We start from the raw sequence: 10,991 nt of genomic DNA, 5'->3' as shown, positions 1-10,991 counted from the left end.
AACCAAATACTTTTGCAATAATATTTTTCTCAAACATTTTTCCATTCCAGCTGCTAATGAAACCAACCTGAGTGAGCAGAGACAACAGAGCAACACCAAATCAATGCCACATCTCTCTGATTCTGAATACTTCTCCTCAAGCCCAGGGCCGCTAGGGATTGTCGGGACTCCTCACTTTGTTCCAGGTCCTTGGGCTTATGAAAAGGCCTGTGAATACAAGCTGTGTGGATTGATGGCAGCCTGTGAGGGCTTCAGGTGCCTCTCTTATCAGCTGAGATGTAATTGATTTATGGAGAGCTGGTTTGAATCACAACAGGGATGTAAGTGTGGTGATTTAGCCACTTAAACACTGAAACAGGGCCGCTGCAGGCACGTTGCTCTGTTTGAGGAGAACAAAAAGAACATACAGCAGCACACCTGCAGTACTCTGTGTATGTGTTTGTGTCTTATTCCTGCTGTGCCATGAGGCTTTGATGTAGTTTTATCTGCAGCATGTGCTCTCTCTTTTCCACTCTTCCCATGCTGGACTTGAAGATCAATCCTGAATACTGATCTGACATAATTCATCGAACGGGAGCTAGGATCATTACACACAACGTATTACCTCACTGACTGTCCGAGTTCTGCTATAAGTAACCATGGCAACCGGCATCACCTACAGTCAGTTTGCAGAAGCATAGAGTGTAGTGAAGCTGTTTGTTTTGCCACTGTACGTGTGTGCATCATGTGCAAGGATACACAAACACACATCTTCATCTGCATATTTCTGTTAGGGATAAATAACTGTTGCCAAAGCAGCTCAGACTAAAACAGGGTATGTCTAAAAACAGCATCTTATTACTACTAAGAATAGATTGGTGTGTGATTGGCTTGTCATCATTTTTTTTGCATAAACAATTTCATATGCATATAAGAAGAGTATTAGCTGGATTGAATGCTGGAACTGTCTTCCCCTTTGTTGGAATGTTTTTCAGTTTTCCCCTCATAATGATAAATATTAATTTAGCCATCATGTTTTTGAACTAACTTAAAAAATATTGTCAGTGGAAATAGTCTGCTTTTACACAATCTTGCCTTGTCCCATGTTGAAATTAAGGATGTACGATATTGGATTTTTGCTGACATATATACAGTATATATATTGTGCAGAACTTTTAGGGATGTTTGGGTCAAAAATTGAGGCTGAATTAAGGTGTAGGGAGGCTCGACACACCCTGGGTTGTGCTCTGGATGTCCTTGCATATTATCAGGGGCATGGGAAAATAATCTGTTGATAAAATAACCTAGTTTGCACCTTTAGGGTGCAGTAAGGGGTTGATGTGGCAGGAAAGCATGGACTACCATACTGTCCAGGTGGGTAGTAGTGTTGCCACAAGCCCCATGTTGTGTTGTGGATGTACCAAGTTCCCCAAAACCGTCAGTCTTTGGGTATCGTCTAAGGTCAAAAAGCCTGGACCAAAAGAAGAGATGCCATCAAGCTTGACCTTGCCTGCTGAGTGACATATGTGCATTGATGTGTCAAACTTGACATGCCCTGGGACATGGCACATCTGGCCCCATGATGAATCCTTTGCGCCCTCCATGCCGAAAATGTATGCACATGAATGTATATTATATGTATATTAATTGTAGCTCAGACCTCAAACTGCAGGCTGTAGAAGCATTCTCTCACTTTACTGTGCAGTCATAGCAGTTTTCATGTTGTTGACAGAACGCTAGAACCTCCTCGTTTTTACTTTTTCTTCACTCAGTAATTGCTGTTTTTAAGAATGTAGTGAAACAGACACTCGATATGATTGAGCAACAGTAAAATGACTGATTCAAAATGCAGGCTACTCAGAAAAGCTACTCCATTACAGAAATGTATGTAAATGTAATCAGTTAGTTTCCACCTTTAATGCTAAGTTAGCTTAAACATCCCTGGAACTTTTCACAGTGCGTATCACTCCGCCAAACCAGGTGTTGCGTATATATTGTAAGCCAATGTTACAGAAGAAAGTTAAGCCTATTAAATTTAACAGGTATTTCAAAATCACAAAGAAGACTCTTATTGGATATGCTGCGTCGAAAATGAAGGTTTACAAATACATGCTCAACAAACTAGTCCGCGGTAAGCGTAGACACAAGTAGGCACGTTTTCTAACAGGTGAGTTTTTGTTAAGCTAGCGAGATGAACTGGTGATATAAAACGAAAAATGTTAGTTATTTTTTTGTATTGTATGATTTTTTATTTGATCGTGAACTGCCGTATGAAAATATTATTGCACCTGGGGTCGAGCTACTGTAATAATACGCTATCACAGCCTTTTGGCATTGAGTGCCACATTACTTATGCTCTGTGTGATATTGCCTTAGTGGTATTGCTATATTAATCACTAAATGAAGGCGGTTATCATTGAAAAATTAAATTATAATAGAGATATGACTACATAAATATAAAAGTGCTGGAAGTATGCGGTTTACCTTAAGCTGAATTTAATTTTCTTAATTTGTTTTTTCAAAGGCCCAATCCAGTTTTCTATGCAACAAACAATTATAATCATTTGACTTTGTTATTTTATGACATGTATGTTCTTTTGCTTCTTTAAAACGACTGTAGTCGTCTTTTATCAATGACAGCTTAAAGAAAGGTTCAGTTTAACATGCTCTCTGTGGTAGCTGTCCATTGTGCTGAACCCCCCTCCTCCTGCTTAGATTGGTATCTGCCGTGTCGAGTCAGGACCTCACTTGTTGCACACACAAAGCAGTGCTAAGACTGAGCATTGGCGTTGGACCCACTATGATTCTTAGATATTATTTGGGGCTTTTTATTGGCGACTGCTTTGTGTATGCGAAGAGGCAGGCAGGGGTCCACTCGTTGAGACTGTGACCGTGTGAGAGAGCATCGATCGATCCGCACGCACAGCAGGATATGCGCGTCTTCACCTGTGAACGTGAATTTTGAACCCTGTAACACTGATTCATATCGTGTAGTGTGTTTTTTTCCTCCCACTCGCCTCTGCCGCTACTACGTTTTACGCAACAGGCTGCAGCACCAATGTGGAGTCTACGCTGACGAACCAGTCGTAACACCTGTAACCGCACCGCTCTGCTCCTCCGACTTTTTCTCGTGCCGACAGCGAGGATGAAGAAGCAAAACATCCGGACCCTGTCGCTCATCCTCTGCATGTTCTCCTACCTTCTGGTCGGCGCCGCGGTGTTTGACGCGCTGGAGTCCGAGTCGGAGAACTCCCGCAGGCGCATCCTGGAGCAGAAGCGCAACGAGATGAAGAAGAAGTACCGCTTCTCCGAGGATGACTACCGCGAGATCGAGCGAGTGGTGCTGCAGGCTGAGCCCCATCGTGCGGGGAGACAGTGGAAATTTGCTGGCTCTTTTTACTTTGCCATAACAGTCATCACCACCATTGGTAAGTTGATGTAATGCTTCAGTGATGGAGGTTTATGCTCCTTCATATTTACAGTGCACCATTTCTTATTCATACCTAAATGCAACATTGTAAGCTTATTTTAAATGCTCACTTCTGCATGTTTGTCATCAAAGCACTGCTTTAGTATGCGTCACTGTGTTCCTCTCATCTCCGTCTCCCTGCATTAAGGGTATGGACATGCAGCACCAGGCACAGATGCAGGAAAAGTCTTCTGCATGTTCTACGCTGTGCTGGGCATCCCTCTCACTCTGGTCATGTTCCAAAGCCTGGGAGAAAGGATGAACACATTTGTCCGCTATCTTCTCCATAAGATGAAGCAGTGCTTGGGCTGCAGACGCACAGAGGTGTCCATGGAGAACATGGTCCTGGTGGGCTTCCTGTCCTGCATTGGAACTCTATGTGTCGGAGCTGCAGCCTTCTCCCACTTCGAGGGATGGAGCTTCTTCCACGCTTACTACTACTGCTTCATCACACTCACCACCATTGGCTTCGGGGACTTTGTGGCCCTGCAGAAGAAGGAGGACCTCCAGGAGAAGACGCCGTACGTTGCTTTCAGCTTCATGTACATCCTGGTGGGGCTGACTGTCATCGGGGCCTTCCTGAACCTGGTGGTGCTCCGCTTTCTCACCATGAACACAGAGGACGAGAGGAGAGACGCTCAGGAGAGGGCGTCACTGAAGAGGGACAGAAGCCTCTTGGACAGGGGTCTACATGTTGTAGGGGAGCAGAACAGAGACAGGGAGAGGAACAGGACCAATGCGGTGCACAGCCGTAGCCACAGCACGCTCTTCCTCCCAATGGAGGAGGGAACCAGCCGCACAAACCTCATCTCTTCCCCGGCAGAGGACCAGCAGAGGCAGAGAAGCCCCTGCAGACACAGGCTGCATTTTCAGATCAAGACGGGCAGACACAGGAGAGAATCCAGCCTCAGCTCCCTCTGCTCGTGTGTGTGCTACCGTCTGGGGATGTGTGACAGTCCTCTTGTGTCCCACAGTGAACACCACCACGGTTGTCATATTAACTCTGTGTACTATAACTCAGTGTCCTATAGGATCCAGGGCTGCTCACCAGGATCCAGGGACAACACGGGACTGTCTTCCCCTGGAAGTACACTCTCACCTGGACATAGCTTCCTGGAATTCCCTCGTTCAAGGAGAAAGTCAGTGTAAGAGGACATTTGCACAGATTGTAATCAGTATTTTCAATGTGTTCCATCTCTTTTGTGCATGTCAAAAGAATCTGAGTCCATTTCTGCTGCTGAGAATACTTCTTTTCATTCAGCAAGGATATTTCTTCCTCTTTTAACACGATGTTAATTTTGTTCAGCTGTTTTCCTTGCATGTAAGCCTAAGTGCAGTGCATGCTACAGAGAATGAAAAGCACACAATATGAATGCATGAGTGCTGTGAAAAGATGTCAGCCATTGAGCTTTTAATCTACACTTTTAGGAGAAGTATTTTGGATATAGTGCTTATTAATGATTGTATATCTGTCCAGTGAATGTATGTAAAGAATCAAAGTGACACCTGCTTTAGACAGAAACTTTTTCATGCCATAGCTAGAAGATGTCATTCACTTTTATATTTAAAAACAGCCTTAAAGAACTTCGACCAAGCACAGGAGATATGCGGCTTCTTAGCTCAGTGATTTTAATAAATCCTTTTATTACTTAGATTTTAACTTTTCTGTGCATTGCACACTCATTTAAAGAGATTATGATTGTTACATGACTGATGGATGTAGCACACAACAGATAATGTAGCAGGTTATGTGTAAACTTCCAGCAATCCGGGAGGGGGGGGACGGTCACTTTTTAGCTAGGAGGGTTTTGTTTTGATGTAGACTCGGTTTCTATTCAGATCTGATGTGAACCTCTTACAGTGTTGTTTTATTAAACCAAAGGAAAGGAGCAGTGCATGTGTGAATGTTTTTATTTGATCAAAGCTCTTCCTTCTCCTGCTCTGATAAAGTGAATGGTGACTAATAGTAAAGAACACAACAGTAACAACTCTGGGTGTGACATATAAACTTCTGATTTACAATCTGCTTATGTGAATGTAAAGCAACTCATCTTAAATGCACAGTATGTAAATTTTACCACCAGAGGGATCTCAGTCAAAAAATAACTAAAATATGAAATTTATCTGCCTTATTTTCTTCCTTTTTTATTTTGTATTTGTTTCTAGGTATTTTGCCTTTAGTTGGTTGGACACCTGAGGCGAGACAGGAATCATTTGGAGAGAGAGTGGAGGAAGACATGCACCGAAACCAGGAATCAATCCCACAACCTGTGTGCTGAGGACTACAGCCTCTGTTCATGAGTGTCTGATCTACCATCTGTGCTAAACCGGTGCCCATCCATCTTATTTTCAGTGGTACAAAAGGAAGCAGCTACAAAAGACTTATTTTTTGTTGTTTGAAATTTCCGGTAGCAGTCTGCACCATTTCTGGTCACCAGCTAAATATAGCAAGCTTGGGCGCCGGTTTAGCACAGTTGGTAGAGCATGCGCTTGTGAGTAGAGGCTGTAGTCCTTGATGCACTGGTTGTGTGATCAATTCCCAATCTTGGTGCATGTGTGGTGCATGCCTTCCCCCACTCTCTCCCCATATTTCCTGCCTCTCTTCAGCTGTCCCATCAAAATAAAGGCAGAAAGACAAAAAAAGAACAACTGAGAAAAACAAGTGATGTGTAGTGTCTATTTAACATTGTTCAAGGTGGCTATTGCCGAGGGAATGAAGGATTTTTCAAAGATCGTTTTCCAGGCTAGGGTGCCTTTGTATCATCAGACTTGCCATCAGATGGCAAAAACTGTAAGAAATGGTTGAGAAGGTGAAAGAGGTCTTTTATGATCAGGATGGTTTTCCTGATCACAGAGCGGTTGTACAATGCAGAAAGGGGAGTTTGAGGTCAGCCTGATTAACTATGATAGTTTAAAGCAGCAAAAGCAGTAAGCTTTACTACAGTTAGTAATGCTAGTTTGGTTAGTTAAAGGTTGCCTCATGAGCTGTTTAAAGCTGCAAATATACTTAAGTCAGTAACACTTGCATCATACATTTTACTATTAATTGCAAAATGGATATACAGTTATACTTGGCGGAGAAGGCTCTGTTCAAATGATGCTCCCTGGGTTAGTCAAGCAGCATGCCTCGACTTTCCAGGAAAGGCTAGCTAAAAGCTAAAACCCCATATGGATGGATACATTTATGACAATGCGTACTGAACACAATGAAATCAGTTCGAAAGCAGTTAATCCATAGTAGCATGAATCTCAATATGAGGGTGCAACAAGCTTTATGCTATAAAGGAGGAGGCTGGTGTGGAGGAGGTTCAGCTTTGTCAGCAGCAGCATGGTGCATCAGCATTAATGCAAGCAGGGACGAGTGAGAAGTACGCCATACTGTGTTGAGAGAAAGAGCTGTGATTGGCTGTGGGAGCTGGGAGGCAATAATTAAGATCAGCTGGCCATCAGCTGATCACGGCAGGGCATATGACCACCTTGTCCAACATGAACTACCACTGAGCTTCTTGAGGAGGTTTTACAGTCACAGAGAGTACAAGGGCACTTTTACCAGCTTTTCTCCATTATTATGTGAACTTCATCAACAGTGGCACACTATTTAGTAAATACACCTTGATTGCAGTTTATTACTGAACAGAATCCTCAGTAACATTATCAGCATGTTTCTACTGTTATCTTTAGTTATTGTTTTGATTGCGAGCCCCCTGGCAGCAGAATTTACTACTGTGTGTACAGAAAGTGTTAATTTCATGCACTTTTAGCCAAGTTTTAAACTAATTTAACAATTTATTTGCTCTGCAAGTCACAGAATCTCTGGGTCGTAGCTAACCTTTTGGCATATTGTCCTCAAGTGAAACTTGAAATCCTCTATCTGACTTTTTCAGCTTTATTTATTTTCTGTTCAAATCTCATGGGATTCAGACATATACTGTACTTTATATCCCAGCTATTCTTTTTTAATTTTATTTTTGCTTTTTCAAATTCAAACACACAAACAGACAGAAAGCTGGGGGAAATACAAGAAAAATACAGCACTCAAGATACCATGCATGAAGATATAATATTGAAGGCAACAGGCAATAAAGAGACAGTGCTTAACAAAGAAAAGGTATGAGGCTGGTATGTGCTGCATGTTTCCAGTACTGGTAGCATCTATCATGTTGGACGGTAATTTTTCTGTGTAGTTCAGAAAGGGTTGCCACATTTGGTAAAATGTCTTTCTAATATTGTTTGTAATGGTATACATTGGTTCACTTTACAGAGCCATAGTCAGACATTAAGAGGTTTGATTTCTATTTTAGTGAAATACATTTTTTTTTTAGCAATAACAATCAGGATTTCTTTAAGTCACCAAGAAGACAGTTCTCAGGGTAGTCAACATCAAGTACACTTCTACAGAAAACAACAAACGAACAAAAAAACCCAACAAAATGTACTCATAAAATGCTACTTTTATAAAACTTAAAGAATGAACTAATGGGAAAGTTTTTTTTTTTTTTAAATCAATAACAGCAAATAAATATTTTTAAAAATCAAAGCTACACAAGGATGACATTCAAACATGCATTTTTAAAAACATTTGAGTATGTTGTAAGAATACTCTTAGTGATGCCTGAATGGTTTCCAGTGAGGTTAGCATGTCCCGCCAGTGTCACTTATCTGTCCCACTCAGACCTTTGTCATAATTTTACACCACACTGAATTTGTTGTCATTTCATACAATAAACATTTGTTTCAAAGTTTGCCCACTCTACCTCTTGTGACCAGCTTCTGGATCCAGGGCTGCACCGTACAGGCACTATTATTAGGTATTAGTGCTGACACCAAGCCCAAGTACTCCTACTTTCACCTGCAAAACATCATTGGTGCTGTTCTTGATTATCATTCTGCAGCAGCATGATTGCATCTCATTCTGTGAATGGGAAAAGTCTGAGCATGAGCATGCAAAATGTAGAGCAGGCAGCAAACCATGCACTGATAAACTGTCAAGAGGAGTGGTAAGGGGCTTCTGATTAAAATAAAACAAACCTTGAAATGATTTTCAGAATTGTAAAGGTGGGTGAGTACCCAAATCTTAGTATTTGTACTTAGTCTGGAAAAATCAGGTAGCAGTCTGCACCTACACTTTTTTATGATTTTGCTTCCATGTTTTCTTGTGTGACTTCAATACTGGATTTGGAATTTTTGAATTACTATTCTGACTTTACTACTGATTACTGTGAACTTGCACTCTTATGTTTACATACATAAGAGTGTGAATGAAGGAGATTCTTCCTCATCAGTAGGGAAGATTTTCCTCTCCTTAGCTCACTTGTTTGTCTGTTGTTTGTCTCTTATTTGTTTCAACTACTAAGTAGAAAATAAAATGGCCGCAAAATCAAAGAAACATGCCTTCCTTTGGAGGGTCGCAATAAGGTAAAATCAAATCATGCATAATTTCTTCTGCATTCTCTGTTTGCTATTTTGAACCTGTTTTCAGCTTAAAATGAGGAGGAGAAATCATGCGGTCTTTACAGAAGTGTCCCTCAAGCCTATATTTCAGCCATCTGTTGATCCACTGGAAAAGAAGCTACTTTACATATAAATGCAAAAGTGACTGGGTAATAGGATCTGAAATGGTGATTGGTTATGAAATGCCATCTGCTATAACTCCTCAGGGCCACAAGAAGGGCTGTTTACTCTCATTACATTGTTAGATGTTGTTAATCTGTTCATTTTTTTTCTCTGTGTGCAGCAACTGAGGTTATTTATGCTGACTGTTAGTCCACATGCAGACATTCAGGGTGCTCCTTATTCTGCTTGATTGTAGGAGAGAAAAAGAAGGTTGAGCTACAGTAACTTTGACAAGAGGGCCCTCTGTAGGAGGACACAGGAAAGGAGCGGTAAACTTAAATGTAAGACATTTGACCACTAGAGGGCAGTATATGTCCACGATTGAAAAGACATGCATCACTCTCATCAGTTGCAGTTGATTTGTGTTTTACAAATAGTTTCCTTCATATGGAGCTTTGTGCAAATTTTAGCGGTAGAGTTTTATACAAGTCCAATCCTAAGGCCTTGTGGTGACTTTTTCCGCATTTTTTGGCAGAATGAGTTCACAAATGCTGTTTAAACAGCACCTAAGACAAGTCTGTTTAATTCATGTGGCCCAGTATTACAGAGAAAAAAAGACAACCAGCTCCATGAGGCTTTGCAGTCTGGTCATTATTTTATATTTTATTTCCAAATTTATTTCCAAATCTACACTCCCATAGAGAAGAGGAGACATAAACAACATTTTTCTAAAATGAGAGGTTTTCTGGATCTATACTCTTAGCACCTTGTCACCCAAGGTTGTGTTTTTGTAATCATGGGTTTGTTCAAATACTTTTGACCAGTGCTGCATGAATTTGAGTTAATGTGCAATTGTGAATATAGCAGTTAATGTTGCCTTGGCTGATTATGAATTTATGCGCCGATGGTATCATGGGTTTGTCTGGTCATCAAGGAGAATACAGGAAAGTAATGATAGTGTTAAAGTGTTTATTTTCTGTGTCCTTGCAGAACAGCTCTTAAAATAACAATTTATTTCCCAAAAAAACACTAGCTTTCGTTTAAAAAAATAAAAATAAAAGTGCGTCTGCAGAGTCTGAATGCAGCAATGCTGTTACCACAGTACTACTGATTAGCTCCAGTCATGTATGGCTGTTTTCTCTGACTATATGAATAGCACCTACAGCAGGGCTGCCCACAGAATTGGCTGGGCCCCTTAGAAACAACAGACCATGGGCCCTGCAATGTTTTTTTTATTTTATTTTATTTTTTTTAAATTAATACTGTCAGTGCATGTGTGTTGGCTTAGTAGTGTTAGTGCTAGCATCTTGGCTAACAGTTGCCTCATTTTGGACCTGAAAGTGTATCAAACTTTTACTGGGTTCTGATGTTGGATTTATCTTTTTATACAACCCATTTTCACCACGTTTTTCCACCAATTTTTATTAATTAACTCATTTTTCCTGTTTGTTGCCATTTTTTGCTACTTTTTTGCCATGTGAAGCCAATTTTTTTGCCAAATTTTGCCACTTCCTTTTTCTTTATAGCATTTTTATTGCATTTTTGACACTTTTTCCACCCATTTTTGCCAACTTCTGTCCAGGTTTACAAATTTTTAACAATTTTTGCTGCTTTCTGCCCATTCATGCCCCCCCCCCTTTTTTTTTGACCTTTTCTCACTTCTGTTTTGCCACTATCCCTACTCTGCCATTTTTTTGTCCATTTTTGCCACTATTTTGCCCATTTGGCAACTTTTTTGACACTTTTGCCCTGTTTTTGCCACTATTTGGCTACTTTTTGTACTTTTCCACTGCTATCCCTACTCTGCCATTTTTTTTGCCAATTTTTGCCACTATTTGGCCTTTTTTGCCACTTTTCTTTTGGCACTTTTATCCTGTTTTTGCAGCTTTTTGCCCATTTTTGCTACTCTCAACACATTATTTGCCACTTTTTGTCCCTTTTTTTTAACCAGTTTTTACTGCTTTCAGCACAGTTTTTCCACTTTTCGTCC

General features: G+C 40.8%; 1 protein-coding gene across 1 annotated transcript; it reads left to right on the top strand.

The window, feature by feature from the left end:
• Nucleotides 1-3,079: 3,079 nt before the first annotated feature.
• kcnk15 (potassium channel, subfamily K, member 15) lies at nucleotides 3,080-4,597 on the top strand. The gene is made up of 2 exons (XM_041799985.1): nucleotides 3,080-3,407; nucleotides 3,597-4,597. Exons 1-2 carry the CDS (start codon nucleotides 3,125-3,127, stop codon nucleotides 4,595-4,597), a joined length of 1,284 nt encoding a protein of 427 aa, XP_041655919.1. The 5' UTR covers nucleotides 3,080-3,124.
• The last annotated feature ends 6,394 nt before the right edge of the window (nucleotides 4,598-10,991 follow it).

Source organism: Cheilinus undulatus, linkage group 11, assembly GCF_018320785.1.
Source record: "Cheilinus undulatus linkage group 11, ASM1832078v1, whole genome shotgun sequence".
Taxonomy (NCBI): domain Eukaryota; kingdom Metazoa; phylum Chordata; class Actinopteri; order Labriformes; family Labridae; genus Cheilinus; species Cheilinus undulatus.
Note: the sequence above shows the minus strand (reverse complement) of the source record. Positions and strands in the feature narration are given on the sequence as shown.

What these genes read in the sequence shown, in the direction of transcription:
- kcnk15 (XM_041799985.1), top strand. Translation starts at nt 3,125, where the DNA reads ATGAAGAAGCAAAACATCCGGACCCTGTCGCTCATCCTCTGCATGTTC. An exon ending in AACAGTCATCACCACCATTG is followed by an intron (nt 3,408 to 3,596) that starts GTAAGTTGATGT and finishes CCCTGCATTAAG; the next exon opens with GGTATGGACATGCAGCACCA.